General features: G+C 42.5%; 7 protein-coding genes across 7 annotated transcripts; 3 read left to right on the top strand and 4 right to left on the bottom strand.

Moving 5' to 3' along the window:
- Positions 1-3,477: 3,477 nt before the first annotated feature.
- On the bottom strand, positions 3,478-4,826 carry EAF02_003540 (uncharacterized protein; the record flags this gene model as incomplete). Its single annotated transcript, XM_038899588.1, has 2 exons — positions 3,478-4,535; positions 4,562-4,826. 2 exons carry the CDS (start codon positions 4,824-4,826, stop codon positions 3,478-3,480), a joined length of 1,323 nt encoding a protein of 440 aa, XP_038760515.1.
- Positions 4,827-5,698: 872 nt separating this feature from the next.
- On the bottom strand, positions 5,699-10,185 carry EAF02_003539 (uncharacterized protein). Its single transcript, XM_038899587.1, has 6 exons — positions 9,279-10,185; positions 9,137-9,204; positions 7,780-9,060; positions 6,588-7,685; positions 6,454-6,538; positions 5,699-6,392 (listed from the first exon to the last, which is right to left on the bottom strand). The coding sequence occupies exons 1-6, from the start codon at positions 9,397-9,399 to the stop codon at positions 6,145-6,147; spliced, it is 2,901 nt and encodes a 966-aa protein (XP_038760514.1). The 5' UTR covers positions 9,400-10,185; the 3' UTR covers positions 5,699-6,144.
- Positions 10,186-12,215: 2,030 nt separating this feature from the next.
- EAF02_003538 (uncharacterized protein) lies at positions 12,216-13,724 on the top strand (the record flags this gene model as incomplete). Its single annotated transcript, XM_038899586.1, has 1 exon — positions 12,216-13,724. One exon carries the CDS (start codon positions 12,216-12,218, stop codon positions 13,722-13,724), a length of 1,509 nt encoding a protein of 502 aa, XP_038760513.1.
- Positions 13,725-14,111: 387 nt separating this feature from the next.
- On the bottom strand, positions 14,112-15,953 carry EAF02_003537 (uncharacterized protein; the record flags this gene model as incomplete). Its single annotated transcript, XM_038899585.1, has 4 exons — positions 14,112-14,800; positions 14,859-15,466; positions 15,531-15,601; positions 15,906-15,953. 4 exons carry the CDS (start codon positions 15,951-15,953, stop codon positions 14,112-14,114), a joined length of 1,416 nt encoding a protein of 471 aa, XP_038760512.1.
- A 1,567-nt stretch (positions 15,954-17,520) lies between these two features.
- On the top strand, positions 17,521-18,521 carry EAF02_003536 (uncharacterized protein; the record flags this gene model as incomplete). Its single annotated transcript, XM_038899584.1, has 4 exons — positions 17,521-17,802; positions 17,868-18,272; positions 18,341-18,427; positions 18,477-18,521. The coding sequence occupies 4 exons, from the start codon at positions 17,521-17,523 to the stop codon at positions 18,519-18,521; spliced, it is 819 nt and encodes a 272-aa protein (XP_038760511.1).
- Positions 18,522-19,530: 1,009 nt separating this feature from the next.
- EAF02_003535 (uncharacterized protein) lies at positions 19,531-20,229 on the bottom strand (the record flags this gene model as incomplete). The annotated part of the gene is made up of 1 exon (XM_038899583.1): positions 19,531-20,229. The coding sequence occupies one exon, from the start codon at positions 20,227-20,229 to the stop codon at positions 19,531-19,533; it is 699 nt and encodes a 232-aa protein (XP_038760510.1).
- Positions 20,230-21,061: 832 nt separating this feature from the next.
- Positions 21,062-23,180, top strand: EAF02_003534 (uncharacterized protein; the record flags this gene model as incomplete). The annotated part of the gene is made up of 3 exons (XM_038899582.1): positions 21,062-21,191; positions 21,246-23,032; positions 23,139-23,180. The coding sequence occupies 3 exons, from the start codon at positions 21,062-21,064 to the stop codon at positions 23,178-23,180; spliced, it is 1,959 nt and encodes a 652-aa protein (XP_038760509.1).
- Between the last annotated feature and the right edge of the window lie 1,782 nt (positions 23,181-24,962).

Below are 24,962 nucleotides of genomic sequence, written 5' to 3'. Positions count from 1 at the left end.
TTTGAATCATGCAAGATGGTATATTGAATCAATCCTTCAATTAAAAGAATAATTTATAAAATCCGAATGAAGCGTAAATGAAGCGTGAATGAAGCATGAAGCATGAAGCATGAAGAGGAAGAAAATCGCAATGTGGATTATTTAACTGGATATTACGATTTTCCCGTGGAAATGTAGCTAGAACGTAAGCTTGGGAAACTCTAGAAGATCGTGAGGGTTGTGAGGGTTTTGCCTTTTTGGGTGGATAAGATTAATTCAGGCCGTTCGAGAAGTTTATTCCTTTGACATTTTAGTCGAGGGGCTGGGGTATGGGCGGGCAGGCTTTATTAAGCTATCTAGTACATCACTGGCTTGACTGGGTTTATTAGAAACTTTATTAACAGGTTTTTCTCTCTTTCTTGCTTGCTCTTGTGCTCTTGTGCTCTTGTGATAATCTACCCTACAGACAGAGTAAGAAAATCAATCAATACTTGATCGTCCAATAAAGATTTCATGTGGAATCAAAATGATAGGAGGCTATGCTAGAAGTATGGTGGATCGAGAAGATATACAACATGACATGGTACATCATCCGTATCTAGCTATACATACATTGGAGGCATACATTGGAGGTATACCATAGGAGGTATACATAGATATGTCCCTAGTATATATATAGAATACAGAAATCTCAAGTTTGATGTACGGCAACGATACTCGAATGGAAAGATTGAATTAGATATGAGATGATACTCATACTTTGACTCCGTATCTATGGCGCTAATGATGTTACAGTTCATGTCTGTATTGAAATTCCAGACTATGCTATGACAGGTATGACAGGATTATCTAACTTAAGTAGGTCATACCCAGGTATACCTAGGTAGGTATAGACAGAATCGATCATTCATATCAAGTGAATCTGAATCTGAATAATCTCCAACCCCATGTATCATAGCTACCTAGGTATCTAAGAACTACAATACAGACCTACCATCTAATCTCACACATGTTATACATGTTAATCAACAAAAAGAAAAGAAAACTTAGGTATCGTGCTGATGCCCTATCCCGATGAATATCCCTATGACTATGAACATCCAAATTGATGTCATCATCACTAACATTCTCCCTTGAAACCCCCGACTAGAGAACCCACGACTTAAAGTAATTTTACACAGGAGGTTGGATGTATCAATGTATCCATCTATCCATCTATCCCAAAACCTAAAAGTCGATCCTCTCTTGATATGAAGCGAGGAGGGGTTCCAAGGTTTGATCTCCTCCGTAATAATCAGTGGACTTGATTTCGGAACAGATGAGACGATGGATTATCATCATCTTCCTACCAAGTCACGTCCTCCCTACACTACCTACCTACCTACCTACACCAAGTAAGTGAGTGCCCCTTTAATCGGTTACGTATGTTTCATCTGCATTAATCAATTTTGATTGGATGAATCACATCAATTCTACTCAGCATTCCCTGCATGAACTCGAGGACGCCGAGAGCCACAAATAAATGATATACGGAGAACGGAGCACCCGTGTGTCCAGCAACGCGAAGCAAGGATGGGAGGAAAAGTATATGATCATGTCCTGTCATATCATTCTTCCTCTCTTCTCTTCTTGGATCACACTCTGCCGTCTGAACTGTGTCGAATTAATTCCTCGCGACACTGTATATTACCTACTACCTACCCATTCAATCTATCTATCAAACCTCTTCCAACCATAAGAAATCATGAGATACAGATATACCTTTACCTACCTACATTTAATAAATCCTATGCATATTCACATCTAATTCAACACACATCGAATAAACATCCTCGCCCCTCACCATTCCATTCATCCCAAAACATCATCCAACATAACATATCACCACCTCACAGTAGCAGACAGAGTCCATCCAAATGCAATCCAATACGAGTTTTCGTTTTCTCCAACACCTCGCTAGCCCTCCAGAATCGCCAAAGCAATCCATGATCCATCCATCCGTTCGTATTAAGCCCATCGTTATACATAGTAACAAACACACACACAACCGAACAAACCGTACATGCTCATCCACCCCTTAGCTCACATACGCATGCGCAATCCCAGATACCTACCTACCTACCTAGTACAGTATCTACCCACCCGAGCCACCTACAGTAGTCAAAACCTGCGCCTACCTACTAACCTCTAACTAACCCACCCCATACATAACAATCCCATAACAATCCCATAACCTCCTCCCGAGTCCCCATGAAACAAACCAATGAAATCAATGAAATCACGAAATCAGACCAAAAATGAAAATAAAAATAAAAATCTCTGCATCTAAACACGCAATCTATTCAATCCACATCTCACCCACCCAAAACGTGTACAGTACCTAAGTACTCACGTGGTACTCCATCCGTGATCCATCGTACAAAACACGCGCAGACAGCATTACATGCAAGCCGCGCCGCGCCACGCCCTCCCCATATTTTTCCAAGTTAGGTATCCACCATCACAATTATCGATCCTGTATGCACTGCATCTCGCACATTCCACATTTACATTTCGGATTTATATGGATTGTCCGTCTCTTTTTCACATATGCATACGAATATCCATATACTTCGTGTATCAGAAGGTTTGTATTAAAGAGGTGGGTTGAGATTTCGAAGATGGTGGATTGGAGTGAATGGATTGGATTGAATGCTATTTATCTATTTATCTATTTATCTATTTATCTATTTATCTATTTATCTATTTATCTATTTATCTATTTATCTATTTATCTATTTATATCTATTTATCTATTTATCTATTTATCTATTATCTATTTATCTATTTATCTATTTATCTATTTATCTATTTATCTATTTAATCTAGTTATCTATTTATCTATTCATCTATTCATCTACACATATATCCATCTACAATATACCTAGATATAAATATACCTACTTAATACATCTTTATCTACGACCTAATCAATCCTCACCCTCACAACCCCATCTTTTCTCTTCAATCCATACAACTTCCCAACAGTTAGTTACCTACCTACCTACCTACCTACCTACCTACCTACCTAGTTAAATTGGTTTCTCGCTTTTCCATTTCCATTTCCATTTTCCATTTCCCATTTCCCAGCTACGAGTAAATAATCACAACCAACGAGGGAACTTGATTGGTTATACTCAATTCAATGTCCATGAGATTCATGGCATGATGGTGATGGATATCGAATAATGGCTAGATGAATCCTGCACATGTACAGCAGTATTCAATCACAAATAATAAACACACTGTACAAAGATGATCTGGATTAATGTTTCTCGTCTAATAATCTAATCTAATGCATCTATTGAGCATGCGAAGATCTAAAAATCTCGCCGATGCCAACATTTCCCTATAATGTATGATCCGTAAGAATAGTACAAAACCATCATAACCATTCTTCATCCAGAGACTTCTTCAGAGCACCACTCTCTTTGGCAGAATCCCCAGAGCGATTCCAGCTCACTCTCTTAGCAAGCTCCTGTCGACTCCCCATCGTCCTTTATGAGGAGTTGGCTGTGGAACATCCAGTCCAAAACGCGAATACTCTGCCCATTGCGTACGATAATAGCCCGCACCGCGACCCGAAACTCCCATTGGGAGAACTCGCTTTGTACCACGGAAATCAATCTCGCCATCATTCTTATCAGGCATACCACAAAATATACCTTCTACTGTTCTGCCTCCTCGTGCTCGAATGCTAATCGTACCAGTGCCTTTCTCAGATGATCCAGAGAATGTTCCCTTTCCGTGCCATGTGAAACCCATTGAATCGTTATGTGTGAGGTCTTCGAGTCCATCATCCAAGCAGAAGAAACCCTCAACTATTCCGATGTCAAAAAATCCCATCACTTTTCCTTGTTGCTGGTCCACGTGAAGACGAACCATCAATCCCTTTGACTTTGACGACCAATCCTCTTCTATCTCCCTACTAGTGATATCATAAATACCTGTAATCATATCAACAAAACTCTGTTGATCATCCTCTGTCCATTCCCCAATCTGTGATGTATCACCCTTTGGTGAAGGTGTTGAACCAGCACCATCACGTTCAGTGTGTGACCTTGTCATTGTAGATCTTGGAGTAGGAGATCGTGGCTCTTCATCCTCCTCAATCTCCGCATATCCATTCCATTTATCAAGAAACTGTTGAATAGTCATATCCACAAGACAAGGACCGTGAGGTATCTTGCCATGAAATTCACAACGACTACCTGGAAACCCAACACCAGACATTGCGTCAAAGTGTCCCCAAATCTTGCCATTGCCAAATCGAATCTTGCCGACAGTAAAGGAAGAATTGAAAGTCTTGTGTGGTATCTTGGAATTTATGCCACGCCATTTGAAACGATACTCTCGAGTAGTAGCAATCTCATCATCTCCATCATCTGCGTCATCGTTATCGTCTCCAGACTCTTCACTCGATTCCTTATCTTTTGCTCGTGCCTCGTGGAACTTTGAGTATTCAATATCTGCCTTAAAGTGCTCTTGACTAGGACCAGGATCAATAAGTAAAGAACCTTTGAAACGTCCAATTCAAAAGTACCCAAGAGACGATCATGGTCCCAGATCAGTTTGATGCGTGAAATGTAACCTAAACCAGGGAAACTGTCTAGCTTAACTTTGTAGGTGGCCTGCATATTTCGCAGACGGTCCCGATAGTATTCATCTTGAAAGGTCATCGCATTTATGTGCTCGTTGTCGCGTTTGCTTCGATTGGCAGCCAAGCACTGGGCCATATTGGGGATCTCATTTTGACTAGAAGCTTGCTCTCCAGTCTTATTTTTCCCGGTAGTTTTGCCGAAAAACATGTTTTAAATTGCTAGGTTGTAAGTTGAACAACCAAAAAATGATTCTGGAGGTTTTAAAAGATGAGGTGATATATTTGTTTACTCGAAGTGCACCGTGCCTACCTACTTGATGAAGCAAGCACGTTGTTTGCAACTACCACAACTTCAATGTCGGGACATACTATTTGGTGATGAGTTGATAAATAATCCAAGGGCTGATGACGTTTTGGTTTTCCGCTTCTGAGTTTGGAAATCGAGAGAAGTGATTCCGTCCATTCCACTTACCCTACCCAGATCTCCAAACTTGGAATTCTTCTCCCCTTCCTCGAGTCCATGAGAGGAGATAACATACACTAGTCAAGAAGTCGTTGTTTCCGTACAGCTTTCTGACATGAGGTGTGATTTCCGAACTCCCGTCAACGAAAGCGCCTTTAAACTCATTGTAGACTACTTCACGAAGCCAAAGAAATCGAAATATGGAATTTTCTCCTCGACTCTACCTTCAGACAACGTAAATGACATGAGACTTTAATATCGAAATGAATGATTAGAAATGTGAAGAGTGGTTCTTTTGACGAAGTCTCAAAATGTGTGAGAGCATGTGAGTGTCGAAGTTCAATATAGACGATAAAATGTACTTCAGGGCTTCGAGGTCCCGATAGATTATTTGATTGTTTAAAGCATGAAGGACCACTTGATTATCAGATTTGGACCTGGATGATAACAAGAACATCCATCTTGAATTCGAAGACGGTCGGCCTCATTTGGAAAATGTGTGATGGTCTAATATTCACTACCTGACCACACGAAATCCTTCATCCATAATCTCACAAATATCGGTACAGATAAAATCACAGTAACGCGTGAATATTCCTACAACATTTCCAGATCAGTATTACAAATGACATTATTATTTGTGTTACGAATAACACTATACGAGTTCTAGGACTCCTCGGCTTATGCAAGCTCATCTCATTCATAGATCCGTATCATGCACGATCTCATCTCAAGAAAGGCATCATCCCATACTCGATCCAACCCAATTCATAACATTGCTTTCCATCTCGAACTCATGGCCCAGATTGAAAAAATATTGGACAGCCAAGGCTCGAGCACGAGCTATCCAATCACTTTCTGCGACGACCGTCGATATCATTATTGACAGCGTCATTATACCAAGCCGTTGGTCTTGTTCCAACATGACTCTGGACGACTTCGGATTCAAGTCGCATTGTTAAATTTGTTTCCAAACACCCATCGTTCAGGCGACGTTTCGATTATTTGTGTCTCGACTCTCGGACTCTGTAAAGGGTGAATATCATTTGACTATGATTGGTTTTTATCTCAAGTCAAGATTATTCAGATCATCTTGGACACCCAAAATACCAATCGCATAATGAATTCTCTGATGAGTACTAATCACGAATCCCTGATCAGTTGCTTGCCGCTGTTGCATTGCAACTCTTTCCCCATTGCGTGTAACATTCACTACTTGTGGACTTACTCGCTCGTCTCTCGTCCTTGTGTACGGTGGACCTCTCCCCATTTCTCCAGCCTTGACCCAAGATGTTTCGCAACCGGAAGCGACTTGAAATATATTAGTAAAGGTAGAGACATCAAGTTCATAGAGAATGAAGAAGTTACATACTAGCGAGTGATGTTTCCCAACCCGTCAAACGAGCCACATCGTTGAGCCGGCATATTAGCCATGTCCGCTGGTCCGGGTTTTGGAACTACAAATGGTCAGTACAAGATTACAGCACTCAGATATTACAGACTAACTTGAACGCCCGCCAAAAAGAGACAGATTGTGCTTTCCATAAGTGCTGCACCAACTCCCGGATTGACTTGAGGTGTCATGCTTAGATCCGGTGCAATGCCAGCAGCGATACGACCGAGCTCGTTTGCAAAGAACGCTGTCTTACGAGCCGCCATGCCTGCAGCTACCATTGCTGCTGGTGGCATAGAAGGATGAGATCGATGACAAGAAATAAGACCCATGTAATAGTTCATCCAAATGCCAGCAATACCATAAGTTCGGTATTGCAAAGCTGGGCCAAAGGGAGTTTGAGTTGGGGTCGAGAATTCGTCGCCTAAAGGTTGAAAGTCTTCACCAAAATGATCTTCAAGTACACTGAATGCATTGCGGATATCCTGCCACTCTTCTTCTGCCTCAAGCCTTTGAGCCTCAAGATCCATATCTCCGCCCTCTGAGCTTTGAGGAGATGAAGAATGCGTTGGTGAAAACCCCATAGGAAGAGTTGCCTCCTTAACATTTGGTACCATGCCTGCAAAATTTGGCATTTGATTACTCATAGGGTTGTTCGCAGCTTTCATTGCTAACGTCTTCCTCTTCAAGTCTTTGGCAGCGAAATCTGCAAGTCGTCCCATCAACAGAATGAGATGATCAAAAGTGCCGTAAACTGCGTCTAATCGACCGAGTGGTGCACGCGGAGGGCAAAGACTCCATCGATCATACTCAGCGAAGAGCTTTCCTCCACCTAATATACTTTGGTAAACGTCCTGTTTAAAGTACCACCACACAAGGTCGCGTTGCATTTCATAAGTTTCAATATCCTTAGGGCTATAAATTCTGTCTTCGGTATTCTCCCAAACTTCATCGATAATGTGTCCAAAGTCATCGTAGCGAAGTCTTCGGCCCATCAATACACCAACAATATTTTCGTCCACATCTTCTAACGAGGCTGCGAATTTACGTTTTTCTTCAATAAATGTTTTACCCATATGTATCTGCTCCTGACGATAGCGCTCACGGTCTTCTTGACGCAGCTGTGCCCGCATATCCTTCAGATGGCGAGTCATCCCAGTGAAGTCGATGTCTCTCACAAGGGTCCTTCCCCCAAGCAGATGGTTACTCCACTTTTGATGATCAGCACACCAGCACTCATAAAAACGCAAGCAGCATTGTTGCAGCCAAAGTAGCAGGATGTTCTCGGCGTCCAGGCACGCATACGCTCTTTGCAATCCTTCGTAAAGCAATTGCGTAGTGCTTTAAAGATGCGGTTATGTGGGTGTTTTGCAGTTTTGCAATGTGTAAGCTGGCGCAAGCGAGTATTGCGTGGAGAAGCGCTTCATTTTTCAAGGCAAGCATGGGAAACGTGTAAGTCCAGATATGTTGTTGAGAAGATGGCACGGGTGTCCCCCGAAATATCAAAGAAGGATTGGCAGGATTCCGCTCGAACATTGAAATACTCGGTCCAGTCACATTGATAAAATGACAAAATATTTTAGCCGTCATACTATCATTGAGTGGAGATGACCGTAGTGAAGGATTGTAAGCCAATAGCATATTAGATCGATCGAGCAGTGAGGTAAAAGAGCGAAGACTTTGATCTTGTGCATTCTGTCGAGCTTGGAGGGCAATCACTTGTCCAATGCCATAGTCCATGTTCCGAGCTTTGGAAGTATCATATTCGTAGTCATCAGCCCCTTGATCATTATCCAGGCTCATTTCATCATCGTCAAATGCGCGTTCATTTCCCCGTTCAATCGTCGCATAGTTCTTCTTGTCGATGGTATGATCGTCTGTTTTTCTTGAGACCGTGCGATGTGAAAAGGTTTCATCCGATATATGACTGGCCTGCTGTGCCATGTCAAAGGGAGGTGTATATGCTGTTTCTATAGTCGGTGTCACTTGGTTTGTGAGTGGGGCATGTGACATACTTGATTTCAAATTAGGTGGGTGAGAAAAGGCCGGTTGTTGCCAGCTTGTATTACTCTGAGTGGTCACCATAGGTGGCGAGAGAAGCGAAAATTGTGGATTCGTATTTTGTGTATGTTTTTGAGGGTAGGCATGGGGTGTACTATTCTGGTCAACAATCCATGGAGAGGGACTGGACTGCATAACAGGGAAATTCCCAAGCGGTGATTGTTGCTCAAAGAGAGCATTAAAATCATAGTGAGTAGGCCCTGAACCTGGAGGGGATCTGTGTTCGGGAGTTGGTAGGTATGAACGATCCACGGTATCTCTTTGGGCTGATTTTGCCTCTGGGGTTTCTTGAGAGGTGTTCCTTTGGACTACTACGTCTTGAGTCGCGCGACCGGAGAAAACGTGTATGCCTTGTTCAAATCTTTGATTTGTCTCATTGGGCAGTCTAGATGGAGGGCTATGATATGTGCCCGAGTCACCTGGTTTCGGTGCAAGATTTGGTAATTGAACTTGCGTAAGAGTAGAAGGTTTTGGGGCCTCAACACGACGCTGATTTGACCGACCAGATCCCGATGAGAAAGTTGCCTGGAAGAATTGGCAAATGGTCCCCGGGTTGCACTCAAAGGATCCTTGAACACAACTCGCTGGATATAGCCCTCACAGTGCCTTTTGGATTTTGAACAATTTTGACATGTTGGCTTTTCCTCCCCACACTTGATCCGTCGTTTTCTGCATGCTAAAAGCAGGGTAGAAATGTCAGTCATTTCAAACACAAACCTAGCTTTGGTGCGGCTTAGACTCACTTAAGCATCCCGTTTTCGTGCGCTTCCTACCCTGAGCCTTGGAACCAGGTTTTCTTACACCTGCGGGACTCTCTTCCTCCTCCTCCTCGTTTTCAAGATCCTGCGATTTCTCTGTATTCATATTGAAAATGACCGTGGGTTGGTTTAAGCGTAGTTATATCTCCCCTCTTTAAATGACGATTCAAACTCGGACCTCATGATTCCATCATGGTAGTACTCGTGTAACCTTGGGAAACGTCAATTTTCGGTAGGTTCACCCGTGAACTTGGGAGACCATAATATATACTACAATAATCGAACAAGTCGATGAAATTGAGACAATGGTGATATTGCCACCACGAGGGATTATTCACAGTAACAACCAATTTGTGTACCCTAAGGGATGTGAATCATTGTTATTTGCAACTTCAGTTCAAATGTGTCATGCCAGATGAAGTATAGCCAGTTATGCGTTGACGTTTGGTGGTGTATGCAATTGAAGTCTGGTGTGATACCAGTATTTGAGTGCTTAAAGGTGGGATTAACCCAAAATCGACAAAGGCTGAATAAGATGGGTCCCAATTTCCAAGGTAAAAGGAGGTTGCTCAGCTAGGTCAGGTAGATGATATCATTAAATGGCGACAGCAAGGGCGAGGCAACAATGACAGTAGCGATGGCGACGATGATTGTAATGGCGATGGCGATGGCAAAGTTGATGCCCAGATTTGGATGTAGAAGAAAGGCATCAAAAGTAAAGAGAGGGTTGAAGGAAAGAAGCATCCAGTCTCTTTTTCTCAAAATTCACACTTCGATTTATTCCGCGGTTCCCTGCAATACGGTTGTTGTTGTTTTTTTGGTGGACCTTTCCTCTAGTTGAACCGAGCTTCATCCAAATTGGAAAAATCGACAAATTGGAAAGTAAGGAGGAAGTAGGAATTGAACATATCACTACAGAGCTGGCTCTACGTTGTAGTGGATATATTTTCGAGATGACTACAGTATGTAAACCTTTACTCGAGTAGCCAGTTTTAATTTTTGGTGGCTTGCCGGATGAGAAGATCCCCTCATAAACTAAAAATGTCTTTCATTTGCAAGGCTGCGTGGGATAAGAAACGATTGGCTTGAGCTTATGAAAACCCCATGAAGTTGGGCTTATGGGATTCAAACAAGGCTTGACATCAAACTTAGGCACCCAAATAGACTGGTAACACTACCCACCCACCTTGATCTTTTACATTCGGATGTAGGAAAGGAGGAGAATGAGGTGTTAGTCAGGGGTTGATGCAGAATGCTGCCATCGGTCTATTGGGCTTCCCATGTAGTATTTTCACATGGACCACAATACTTACCCATATAAAAAAAGGAAAGTTAGCAATTCATACTCTGTACACTACATCGTATATTCATTCCCTCGTGTTAGAGGTGGCCAACAGTATTGCCAATTAATTGAACATTCAACAGCGGCATTCCAGACTCCGTAGTCCATAGATACCTTCCATCGGGGGCGGAATCTTGGACTCTCCGCTTGATATCAAGCTGCCAAATCTACCGGTACCATATCATCACCGCTCCAAATTAGATATCCTTGTCTTGGAAGTTGGATCTTATTTCCGACGGAAAGTATGCAACTAAGGTTGGGTGTTCGGAGAAGCTAACGATCTAGACCATACTTGTAAACGACGCCGAAAACTTTGTGGCTTCGACTATTGACCTTCAATCCCTTGTATGACAAGCAAGAAATAATGGCAAATCTCAGAACTCCTCTCGTGCCCTTTTTGGCCGATTGTAAGAATGACAGGCTGATGATTCCAATATCTTTTGGTTTGTATCCATGTTTCCCAAAGCCACTACTAAACCTTACCCCTGTTCTACCGACCCAGAGAAAATCGGTTCGGCCGTCTCCCACCTGGAGCTGACCGTTTCATCACCGCGTTATGACCTACAGCGATCATTCTACATAAGTAGTACTGTATATAAGGAGAGTTCCAGATCAAGACACATTCGCCATCATAACCTAGAATATTACCTAGGTTCCAATGGATGTGTAAAACTCTTTCTCAATCGGTAGGTCTCCGAGGGAAGCAAACATCTCCATACGAGGGTATCATACCAGACGCATATCACCGCATGTTAAGACAATAGAATTGGTTCAAAGGTCAAACTGTAAAGCAAGCACTCGCTGTCCACGTAAATCATGGCAAATAATCAAATAATCAAGATTGAATAAAGTTAAATGGAGGGCGAATCAGACATTATTCATTTTCTTACTACTAATAAAACTTACTGCGAAGAAGAATTACTAGATACCGACTAGGTAGGTGAGTAGGTGAGTAGGTGAGTTGGCAGGTAGGTAACATTGTAGTACCTACAGTAGAACTTGGCTATACCGGACTGGGATATACCAGAATCAGGGATATACCGGAATAATTTCCTGATTTGATCACTTTTTATATAGTGATATTGGATTTTTGGGCAAAACCGGAATACCGGACTTATTTTTCACAAATCCGGTATAAGTTTTGGTGATAAATTAAGCTGAATAAGTTTTTTTTTGTATGAGTAAGTGTGATTAGTTGTTATCACATAATATTTTTCTGAAAATATCAATGATTGGAATTGAAATCGGATATAAAAATTGATAGCAACACTTAAACCATCATTTTTTATACCAGAATCTCCTTTATACCGGATTTGATAGATCGAATTTCTCAATCCGGTATAGCCAAGTTCTACTGTATATCAAATAATTGAAATTCGGTCGATCGATCATCATATGGTTCGGTTAATAAGCTCCCCAGAAGAATACGCTAGCTGAAGCAAAAATGTGGGGTCAAAATTTATCATCGTTATCGAGTTTATCGCAGCAGAAAAAAATTAATTGTCTAGAATTTATCTCAACTACCAACCTCATAATTATCAATCCTCACAACATCAAGCAAGCATTGCCATTTCTTCGCAATGTTCGCAGTTCCAGGATGGTCAGTCTCGCCGAGTCTGTTAAAAACTCAAAAAGCGGAGCCTGTTGCTGCAGCTTCAAAGGCTGATGAAGAAGGAGCGCCTGCCGAGACGAAATCTAGCAAGAAACGCAAACGCGCAAAGAATCCAGATGTTAACGCAGCGAACTTGTCGGAACTTTGGGAATCGGTCATTGAAGGCAAACCAAAAGCAAAGAAAGTAAAGAATGCTGAAAAGAATGGGGAAACAAAAGAGAAGAAAGAGAAGGTAGCCAAGGAAGTCAGCGCAGGTGAGGATGAGAGTAAACCAGCAAAACCTTCAGATGAATCGACAGAAGTTTCGGAATCCAAAAAAGAAAAGAAACAAAAGAAGAATAAGAAGGACAAGAAAGACAAGGACTCAAAACCATCCGACAATGACCAATCTTCAAAAGACGATACCTCCAATGCTGCCTCGAGCAAAGCTCCTCAACCTCCCAAGCCCGCAGCGAAATTAACACCACTCCAAGCCTCTATGCGTCAAAAGCTCATCTCCGCCCGCTTCCGTCACCTCAATCAATCTCTATATACTACTCCATCCGCCGAATCCCTCGCTACCTTTCAACAAAACCCAGAAATGTTCACCGAGTACCACGAAGGTTTCCGTCGTCAAGTAGAGGTCTGGCCCGAAAACCCCGTCGACGGTTACTCTCTCCAAATCCGCCAGCGCGGTAAACTCAGACGAGATATGCGAGGTCAACCCGCCCAGGAAAAGACTGATCTCACTCCATTACCAAGAACAGACGGCACATGTCGCATTGCTGATCTGGGATGCGGCGACGCAGCTCTCTCTACAGGTCTCCAAAAAGATCTCAAGAAACTCAACCTAAAAATCCACAGTTTCGATCTCCAAAGTCCCAGCCCCCTCGTCACTCGCGCGGATATCGCGAATCTCCCTCTCGAAGATGGAAGTATCGATATCGCAATCTTCTGCCTGGCGCTCATGGGAACCAATTGGATCGACTTCATCGAAGAAGCCTTCCGCATTCTTCGCTGGAAAGGTGAACTCTGGATCGCTGAAATCAAATCCCGCTTCGGTCGCGTAGGAGGAAACAACAAGAAAGTCGTCGAGCACAGCGTAGGCCACCGCAAAAAGAACCAACCCGTCAACAAAAAAGCCATAAAAGCCGCCGACGACGAGGAAAACGAGGCAGATCTCATGGTGCACGTTGATGGTAACGAAGACAACAAGCAGGAAACCGACGTTTCGGCTTTCGTTGAGGTCCTTAAGAAGCGAGGATTTGTTCTGCAGACGGAAAAATCGGTAGATTTGAGTAACAAGATGTTTGTCAAGATGCATTTTGTTAAGGGTGCAACGCCTATCAAGGGCAAGTGTGTACCAGTGCCAAAGGGTATGCCAGAAGGAGAGACGTGGAAGAAGAAGCCCAAGGCTAAGTTTTTGGATGAGCCCGAGGAGGTACCTGTTTCCAGCGAGGCGGCAGTTTTAAAACCTTGTGTTTACAAGTTGAGATAGGGGGAACGTTGATATGAGTTTGTGGGGGAAGCGTACTGTAATTACAATGAAGGTGATGGGCACATGTGAAGCACTATCCTAGGGACCAGATTCGCCCATTTCATAATTCAAATCAGAAAGGAGCAGATATACCATGAAGAAAGAATCAAATGCATCAAGCCACACATCTGCTATGCTAACGCCGGTTTTGCTATTTAAGGTTTTATCGTCAGACCACATCGTCGGGAAGATCAAGTCCTGTGTCCTCTGACTTTGATCCTTTCTGCCCCTCATTCGTTCCTTTTTGCCATGCGACGCCATGCCTGCCTGACCTTTGAACATATTATTGTTTGAACGCACTCTGTACTGTATCATAACCTAGCGCATCCAATCCAGCCCAGCCCCAATCTATCCTTGGAACAGAAGACCAGCCGCGTACTGAACATCTCCCCCACAAGCCGCCAACGCATTAACGGCTTCATCGCGCGAGAATCCTAATGCTACAAGTTGATCTATACTTTCTGCTGGAAACGACGGCTGTTGCTGCTGTGGTGGGACGGATGGAGCAGAAGCAGCTGGTGCTGATGATGCGCTCTGGGGTGCTTGCTGTCCTGTCGAAGGCCCTGACACTGCACCAGATTTTGCTCCGATGGTTGTTCCTCCTGGTCCCTCGAGTTGTGGCTCCTCTGCCCTCTCATCCTCCATATTCTTAGGAATATCTGCCTCTCCCAAAAAGCTAACCTCGACACCTTGTATGATGAGTTTATCCTTGGACAAATCTATACAAGCTTGATGTCTCTTTAACATATCCAAGCCCAAAAGTAAATCGACATCTTTGCCTTCCATCACGGTGAAGCTGCAAGGAAGAAACATACTCCCGATCTTAATCTGCGCAGAGTGAACTCGGCCAAGAATAGCGGCGGTACCAACTCCTCGTGCGATACCTGCGAAACGTTTGTCGACCAGTCGCATTATACCACAATCTTCAGCACATTTGGGAGACATGATGGTAGCTTGGGCACCGGAATCGACGAATGCCTTGACTTTGTGTCCGTTGACTTCGACATCGATGTACAACATATGAACACGACCGAATACTATTGATTGATCAGGTTAGAAGCTTGGCGCAGGCAGAATGGGGTACCTCATGTCTACCTTCGGGATTGTGCTCAATAGCATTTTGCAAATTCTCCTGCACTCGTTGCTCACGAATCATCTCCGCAATCCTCATTTGCGCATCGACATCAAATGGATCGGCATTTAGATCCGCAATCTGCTGTCTCCGCCTAGCCTCCTCACCTGCTTCCCGGCTTCGCATTTGGTTCAGTACTGCTGCAAATCGTTCTGGACTATCAGCAGCAGCAGCCAATTCCGGATTTTGACGAGCGACCTCTCGTCTCATTTCCGCGTTGCCTATCAATTGTAATCTAATTGTCTCTGGATCTGGCTGTTGTTGGCCTCCTCTTCCTGGAGGTGCGCGAGCAGGTTGTGAAGTTCGTTGTGCGGTGGCAGCAGGAGGATCTCTGTATTCCCTAACATGCAAAGCAAGCATTTCTCCATCACCAATCTGTAATTGCTCCATGGTCTTATTGTCATCGTGTAGTAGTTGGCCATTGTGGTATAGATGTTGATCTCTCTTAGGGATGCGAGATTCGGCTTGGACGGATTCCTTCAATGTGCCCACCGTGGTGTCTTGAGGTATTTCGAGAGATATGAGATCTGCATCGTCATCTGTAGGAGCAGTAATGGTTAAAGTGATACGCCTAGGTTTGAAATGATTAGCCTCAGCTCACAAATCAAGCACTTCTCTTGGGATCTTCAACGAACATTTTGAAGATTATGTCACAGGTAGCACTTCTGTGGCAGTAATAAGTATTGTACTTTTCAATATTAGAAGACTGTAGAAAGTAGATGATATTGTAAATATTAGAAAATCTGGGTTCTCAAGAGAAGTAGTGAAATTTGTGGAAAAGATTGAAACTTTGAAGTTGAAATTGTAATGGTGATGGTGATGGTGATGGTAGAGGGGTTATTAACTATTTCGGTCAGAGCTTGGGGGTAAGTAGTTATCCATGTATGACGAGCACTCCAGTATCGCCTGAAATAGAAGCGGATGAAGCTAGTAAATTAGAAATGGAGACAAGTTGTTTGTAGCGAATATCTATCTATCTGTGAGGTCACTGGTAGTGTAGAACTACATACACGGTACATGGCAAACTTTGTACCGCAGAAAGTTCTAGCATCTACCATTTTTGTTTGCCTCTTTTTTTTGCTTTTGAATGTACTGACTACCCAGGTGTACTTGCATTGCACTTATCTTTTCCCTCATTCGGTGCATCTGAATGCATGGATACCAATGAGTGTGATGACAAAGTCTTCGGCAGCAGGAAGGCTTGGTGACTGATTCGGGTACTCATTTTCAGTGGCAGTGCATGTCAAAGAGTGATGAATCTACCTAGGAAGAATCTTGGGGAAGCTAAGATACCGGTTTGATGTCGATCAGCAATGGTGCCAATGACCTGTGATACTCAAAATAGATGAAATTATCTATTGACTAGGTATTAGGTACCTAAGGAGTAGCTAAAAGCTTCTTTGGTTACCATGCGAATGCAGCCATGCCCGCACCCGACGATGAAACCCATGGATGGGATGGGTAGAAGCCGATTAAAGAGGATAACATGAGAGATCCGCCTCAATTGGTGACGAATGTTCTTCCGCAGGGGATTGAGGTATATGGAATATGGAGTAGCGGCACTCTGGAGTATGGAAATGTTGAAGGTATTCCTCAATGCAATGATAATGATGCGACAACAAAGACATACAAATGGGGACGTTTTCTTCAATGCTTCATCTGATAAAAGAAATAGATCAACAGATACTCCGTATAAATGCGAATATAAATATAGAATTTTCGGGGTCTCTTCTTGTACACACACACAAGAAGCAGATGCTGTGCAATAGAAGAAATGTGCCTCAATAAGTACCTACTCGTTAGCCTAGTAATGTAATTGAATGTCACCTAACCACATGTTTCGAGCTCGTATATCTTGTTCAACCATGGAAGAGATGAAGCGTTGTTACATTTTCAAGCGTGGGTTTCAATAGCAATTGTATAGATGTATGAATATATGAATACTAGGTATCTACCTAACTAGAATGAAAGCAGCATACCTAGGTAGTAGGTAGGAGCTACTTTATACTAGGTACTTGAAATATACTGCAACATCTACTACAATATCAGCTCAATCTAATCGTATGACCATGTGTAGATATCTCTTCCTCATTTGTCTATTTATTGTAGAAATATTACCAAAATGCCCATTATAACCATTACATTACACCAGAGCAGCATATAGATGCGAGCTCTCAATCAAGGTTGTACACAATAGCCAATAATGACGATGAGCTACATACCTATCTAGGTATAATCCTACTACAAAGCAGCCTTGTTAGCACATGATCGAATCAAACGCCGTTTGTTCTCTGTTGCCTTCTTTTTTTTGGTTTTGTGGCGCGGGTTTTGACTCTTCACCTGTATTTTATCTGCTGTTTTCCCAGCTCGACCTCACTTCCATCAAATCGATTCCAGACATTCCATTTTGCAATTGCTCAATACAAGTGAATGGATTGCTCATGCGGATCCAACCTCCAAATCTTATCAGTCCATATCCGTGCCATATTTCTACCCGTGGAGTTAGGTAATCGGTCAAATCTAGAACTAATTCACCATCTCTCCCCATAAGGCTACAATTGCCTGGATACGGTACCTACCTAGTAGCATTTCTCGGGTCCCAACCTAATCTAGAAAGTTGAAATTATGTCGGAAAACGAACAACGTGAAGGAACACCTCAATCACCTATTTTATCAGAGAGTCCCAATCCAGTAACACCACGACAATTCGACGACCAGCAAGAACCCCAAAGAGGTTTTGTAATTATACCTGAAGATCAACGAATCAAAAACTTCCATATGTATTCCAATTCTCATCGGGATCTTCACCCGTACACTCGTCCTCTGACTGTCTCCGATCTGGAGTCGGTCTTGGCCCTCGAGAATATCGCTTTCGAAGATCCAAATGAAAGAGCATCTAGAGAAAAAGTTGGTCATCTATATCTTAATTCCCTTCTCGTCTAGAGAATTTGGCGTGGCTAACCTTCGACAAGCTAAGGTATAGACTTACCAGATGTGGTGAGCTATGCTTGGGTATCTTCTGCACCATGGTCCCCGGCTCCGATTCCAAAATCGAGACTCTTGCCACAGGCCGTCCGGTTGAAACTAGTCGAAGGAATGGAGCGATTAGTGTTCTCATCGGTCATGTTATTGCAGCCAAGACACATGACACGACAGCTTCGGATGCATCCATGGGAGTTCCTGAAGGTTGGGAGGGCACTAAACCTCCACGTACAAATATCGGCCATCAAGAAGATGGACGGACCATAGTACTTCATTCGGTTGCCATTCTACCGGCATTCCAAGGACGCGGTTTGGGAAAAGTTCTTATGGCTGCGTACATGCAACAAATGAATGGTGCTGGAATTGCTGATAGATTGGCTCTTATCGCGCATGATGTAAGTTTGCTCTGACTCGAGACATGCATAGTCTTCGCACACATTTATCTTACTGACATTTATTCAAGCATAAAGTGAATTTCTACAAGATGCTTGGCTTTTTAGAAAAGGGCAAGAGTGATGCTCAATTTGGTGGCGGCGGCTGGTATGATATGGTAAGGTACACATCTGATCAGTCTTGAATGGACACTGACACATGTCCAGATTTATGATCTTAAGACTCCCGAGGCACGAACAGCTTATGGTTAGAGAATGATACCCTTTTACAGTTTTGGTTCATACACGGTTCATTGTCATTTGGAGAGGGGATCACACAGGAGTTTCAAACATTTGTGAAGTGGTGGTATATTTCCTCGTACGGGTATCTTGATTTACGAACAGGGTATGGCGCGACATGCGGACATTTTTGCTCAGAACGATTTCTTTCGTCTAATATAGTATTATCTGATTCTAAAATCGATCTGATATATATTATTGTTACGGAATTCACCGTCTTGTGGAATATCATATGAATAAGCATGGCACTCCTCCAAAATACCTATTAAACATATTCACAAAATCCTCTTTTATTTCTTTACTTTCGTGAACCCTAATATCTAATAGAAAGCGGGCTAAACGCATTAGGCGTATTAGGTAATCACTTTGGTTGATATACTCAACTGGATCGTACATAGCTTTCAAGAGAATACGCACTACACTTAATACGAATAATCTACCTATTCTACACGTCTTTTCTCTAATTAAACAACTCTATTGCTCAATCAAAATATATAAGATTGATATAATCCTTATAATTATACCTCAAGTCAATCTAGTTTAATATTGTCACGGCGCGCTAGTATTCTGTGCCTGAGGCACGAAGGCAACTACAGATCATGTAGTTGGCGCCGTGACAAATATTATCATATATATCTATCTTCTAATCAAAGTGATTATTCGACATATCTAGCTATTCCTCTGTAATAATTATCTAATATAAAAATTTATATTATCTAATCTTTTTTAATATAAATCTTTGAAATCTTTGAAATCTTTGAAATCTTTGAAATCTTTGAAATCTTTGAAAATAATTTAGATTTAGATTTTAAATTTAAATTTATTTTAAAATGATATATAATTGATAGGTAAGATGATATATTTAAAAATTCATTAGATGAGAGTATAGATTAAATAATATTAAGAAATCGGATTATTAACATCTGATATCACTCTGAGCAAAAATGTCCGCATGACGCGCTATAACAGGGTCTCGAATCTATTAATCGCTGGCCTTGTACTTAGCCCTGTATTCTTCCATATTCTTGACATTTTCCTCTGACGCAATGCCGCTGAGACCTCCAATAATATCATCTAATGTCAAAATAGACAAAACTGGAATCCCATATTCTTTTCTGATCTCTCCAATCGCACTTGGCATTGGGGCACTATCATCTCCAGTTGGCGAAGGCAATTTTTCCATTCGGTCCAATGCCACCAAAATACCAGCTACAATGCCACCCTCCTTGCGAATCTTGTCAATGGCCTCCCTCTTTGCAGTTCCGGCAGTCACAACATCATCCACGATCAAAACTCTCTTTCCCTTCAAAGGAGCTCCTACGATATTTCCTCCCTCTCCGTGATCCTTGGCTTCCTTTCTATCGAAAGAATAACACATAGTATTGTATTTTGGATCGAGATCGGCCAACTTATCCACGGTAGCTGTCGCAAGAGGAATGCCCTTGTATGCAGGTCCAAACACAATATCGAAGTCCAGAATGTTTGCTTCTTGTGCCTCGATGATAGCCTTTGCATAAGCAGTAGAAATAGCGCGGAGAAGATCTGCGCGGTAGAAATCGCCGGCGTTGAAAAAGTAAGGAGAGATTCGTTTCGACTTCAATTCGAAGCTGCCGAATTTGAGGACCCCGCCATCAATTGCGGCTTTGAGGAATTCAGCTTTGTATGGAGAAAGGGTGGACATGATGGATATGTGTATCGAAGTGTGGAATGAGTGAGGTTCGAGGTTTTGTGTGTGAGTGGAACTCGAGTGTTTTTTTGTGTCTTGGAATTCGAACTACGTATAACAATGTCTATGTCATGGAGGGGAAATAATTTTTTCATCTCCCCTCTCGGTACCTCATCGGATGCACCTAAGATATTATGGTGGGGAATGAGCGACCCTGAGAAAAAACGGATAAGCAGATGTTACGGTCATGGTTTCATTGAAGATTTGGTACAGGCCAAACGAATACAATGATAAGCATTGATTCATTCTTTTCGTTACAGTTGATGTTGATTGTTACTATACATTTGACAACAACTACATGAAAATGCAGGTATTAGGAAGAATACCAGGTATATCGTATTGAATGTTTTAATTCTCTCCTCTCTCCAAAACAGAACTTGAAGGATAGGTCGACGCCGCAAGGATCTTTTAAGGCACACCACATGGAAATGGTGCGTACTTCCTTTTGACATACAAGTCACCATCGACCGACTCAAATTGCTGGTAAGCAAAATCACAACAGGGAGGTCGAGCTGTGCATACTCTCGATCATGTCTTTGCGAATCATTTTTGTCTGCTTGAAGTGAAATTACCACCTAGGTAAGACTTTCTGATATGATTGAAAGCTGATAGAGTCACTCCAATACACTCTAAATACCGATTAGCGATAAGATACACTAGCGCGGCCAGTTTCTGAGGCACTAAGCAAAAAAAAATTATCCAAATTCTTATCGAAAGAACTTCAAGCCGAGTTCTCGATATCCCCATCAACACCTCCATCACACTTCATCGATACCATTTGCCCATCATGAAGACCACATGGAAGGATATTCAACCGGTTCCAACCTCTCAAGAGTTTCTCGATATTGTGTTGAGCAGAACACAACGTCGATTGCCTACACAAATTCGTTCTGGATTTGCCATTACCAGAATTAGAGGTACAGAACTTATTTGCCTTCATCGCAACGACTCTTTTAACTAATTCATGTTAGGTTTCTACACTAGAAAGGTCAAGTTCACAGCTGAGACTTTCTCCGAGAAGCTCTCTCTCATTTTGGACGGATTCCCACGACTACAAGATATTCATCCGTTCCACAAAGATCTCCTCAACACCCTCTACGATGCCGACCATTTCCGTATCGCTCTAGGACAATTGTCAACTGCCAAACATCTGATTGAAATTGTTTCTCGCGATTATGTTCGACTTCTCAAATATGGTCAATCCCTCTTCCAATGTAAACAACTTAAGCGTGCTGCATTGGGACGAATGGCCACCATCTGCAGAAGACTTAAAGACCCTCTTTTGTATCTCGATCAAGTTCGTCAGCATCTCGGTCGTCTTCCATCTATCGACCCAAATACAAGAACACTTTTGATCTGCGGTTATCCCAACGTTGGAAAGTCCAGTTTCTTGAAGAGTGTTACTAGAGCCGATGTGGATGTTCAACCATATGCTTTCACCACCAAAAGTTTGTTTGTCGGACATTTCGATTACAAATACCTAAGGTTTCAAGCAATTGATACCCCCGGTATATTGGATCATCCACTGGAAGAGATGAACACTATTGAAATGCAGTCTATTACTGCTATTGCGCATTTAAGATCTGCCATTCTTTACTTCATGGATTTGTCTGAACAGTGTGGTTACACCGTTCAAGCACAAATGCAACTTTTCCAAAGTATCAAACCTCTCTTCGCCAACAAACTCGTTTTCATCGTCATTAACAAGATTGATGTTACACGCCCCGAAGATTTGGATCCTGAGACTCAAGCTCAACTCCAGGCACTCCTTAAGCCTGGTGATGTTGAGTTATTGCAACTATCATGTACAACTGCCGAGGGAGTTCAAGAAGTTAAGAATGCTGCATGCGAGCGTCTGATCGCTGATCGTGTTGCTCAAAAGCTCAAGGCTGGTACAAACAGCAGTGGTGCTGTTGGTGGTAGATTGGGTGATGTCCTCGCAAGAATTCACGTTGCCAGACCTATGGATGGTGTTGTCCGTGAGGCCTTCATTCCAGAGGCTGCCTTGGCCAAGAAGAAGTACGACAAAAGTGATCCGGAGCGCATCAGGCTTGCTCGTGATATTGAGGAAGAGAATGGTGGAGCTGGTGTTTACAACGTAGACTTGAAGGATAAATATATGCTCGAGAACGACGAATGGAAGCACGACAAAATTCCCGAAATCTTCGACGGAAAGAACGTTTACGATTTCGTGGACCCAGATATCGAGGCCAAATTGGCCGCTTTGGAAGAGGAAGAAGAGAAGCTCGAGGCAGAAGGATACTACGACTCTGACGACGATCTCGAGGATGCTGAAGATGCTGAGATCCGCATGAAGGCTAACCTCATCCGCGAGAAGCGTGAACTCATCAAGAATGAAGCCAAGATGAAGAAATCCCTCAAGAACCGTGCTCTCATTCCCCGCTCTGCCACTCGCAAGAAGCTTTCCGAGATGGAAGATCACCTCGACTCTCTCGGTCACGATACCACATCTATTGTCGCCCGTGCACGCTCCCAATCTAGAGGCCGTAGTCAAACACGCAGCCGCGCACAAACTGAAGATGCTATGGATGTTGATGATCCTGATTATGAAGCTAAGATGCGTGCTAAGAGCAGAGCAAGAAGCCAGGCCAATAGAAGAGATGATGGTGTTGCTGGAAACGAAGAGTCCAGGACAAAGGCTGAGCGTGCCCAGAAACTCGGCCAGAGAAAGATGAATCGTATGGCGAGACAAGGTGAAGCCGATAGGCATGTTGCTGGTGTCAGACCAAAGCATTTGGTACGTTACTGCCCTCGATCCTCTATTCCCACATCATTCCTTACTGTACCTGAAAATGGTCTTCTAAACCCAATATCAAACGCCCTGCTAACACATGTGCAATTAGTTCTCCGGAAAACGCAGTATCGGCAAAACAAACAGTCGTTAAAATACCCTCTGACATTCAAGGCACAATTCTATTTCAAGCTTACTATAATGGAATTATGCATGGCGTTTTGGAGATTTTGGGGAGGGTTCTCTTTAGTCATTCACGACATAATGTATTCAGATGCAGTATCCGTCAGGTGTTACGTACCAAAAAGTAAAATGGGAGGATGATACATAGAGATGAATACGAAACTTTTTTACAAGATAAACAATACAAATCTATAGCTTCACAAATTTCTCAATGTCAATTTACAATTGAGGGAAAGCTCCCTTTTAATATTGAGTCGTTGGTATCGATAAATATCAATATTACTGTATTACTCCGTAGAATTCTTTTGCTTTGGAGTTTGTTACTCCCGACTTTGTAATATAATTCCACTTTTTATATCTGCTTTATTTATCTTTAACCGATACATCTCTATCATAGTCCAGGGCGTAAAAAGAAACATTGTACTTGGAATATGAAGTGAATTGGAAACACTCGAATCAACTTGGAAAGTAGGTAACAGTAGCAAGATCAATGAAATGTGAATAGAACTATATACAAGTATGAGTATGAGTATGAGTATGAGTATGAGTATGAGTATGAGTATGAGTATGAGTATGAGTATGAGTATGAGTATGAGTATGAGTATGAGTATGAGTATGAGTATGAGTATGAGTATGAGTATGAGTATGAGTATGAGTATGAGTATGAGTATGAGTATACACCGACGAGTTCGAAAGGATCGATCTACCTACCTACTGTGAATTCACATTACATATTAACATCACTCTCTAGATAGCTCTCTAGATATACAATAAGAAAGCGAAACATAGCAAAGGAAGCACGAGGGAATAGAAAGAGATTATCTGTTCCATCGTGCGAGACTGTATTGTGTGTGTAATCCTCTCTTTGGTAAATCTCAGTGGACATTGAATAGAAGAGCAGAAGAACAGAAGTTTACAAGTTTACAAGTTTAGAACTCTTCTTCGCGCCCAGAGCGAGCTCATCGGATACCTATTTCTCTCATTATATCTGTCCTATCCTATCCTATCCTGTCCTGCTTGCTGCAAAATTCTAAAACACCCACAGCTATCAACCCATATCCCAGATCCGAGTTAAATCTTACAAACCCCGGGGTTTGTTTGGAAAATTTACATTCTACAGCTTGGAAGTCTGGTAGATAGATAGACAGACAAGTAAGTACCTATGAAATGAAAATCTATTGGGGGGGGGGGGGGGGTCTCGATTCTTCTCCATACCTCCTCCTCCGCACCTCTCCTTGAAATTCCCTCTTCCCCTTTTCATGAAGAAACCCTGATGTGATTTACAATTTATACCTCACCACTCATAACTCATAACTCACACCTCACACCTCACACCTCACACCTCACACCTCACAATAACATGCCCGAGATACCACACCTACCAACGACTATAGCCCCCCCCCCCCCCCCAAAAAATACAAAACCCGAGATTTGCGACGGAAAAAAACATAACTCTATATCTATGCCAAGATAGACTCATTTACTCATTTACGATGTCATTTAGACCCCGAGAAAATATCCCATCCCATTCCATTTGGATCAATTCCCATTACCAATCCACATCCCCATCCCCAGTGCCAAGAGTGGAGAAGGAGAAGCGGTATTCGAGTAGCTCGGTGGAGAATATTCGAGAATTCGAATGAGGATACGTACAATGTGAGTTACGCAGAAAATAATTCTGCGTGTAGGTATGAAATGTATGATATAAAGGAGAGAGAGAAGGCGGTAGAGGATGGAATGTTGAGTTATTGGT

This window comes from Botrytis sinoallii (assembly GCF_014898435.1).
Source record: "Botrytis sinoallii strain Bc 23 chromosome Unknown BSIN_005, whole genome shotgun sequence".
Taxonomy (NCBI): Eukaryota; Fungi; Ascomycota; class Leotiomycetes; order Helotiales; family Sclerotiniaceae; genus Botrytis; species Botrytis sinoallii.
Note: the sequence above shows the minus strand (reverse complement) of the source record. Positions and strands in the feature narration are given on the sequence as shown.

Coding starts and splice junctions, on each gene's coding strand:
- EAF02_003539 (XM_038899587.1), bottom strand. CDS start 9,399: ATGAATACAGAGAAATCGCAGGATCTTGAAAACGAGGAGGAGGAGGAA. Junction 9,061..9,136: donor TTCAAAATCCAAAAGGCACT/GTGAGGGCTATA, acceptor CAATTCTTCCAG/GCAACTTTCTCATCGGGATC. Junction 7,686..7,779: donor TACGAAGGATTGCAAAGAGC/GTATGCGTGCCT, acceptor GATCATCAAAAG/TGGAGTAACCATCTGCTTGG.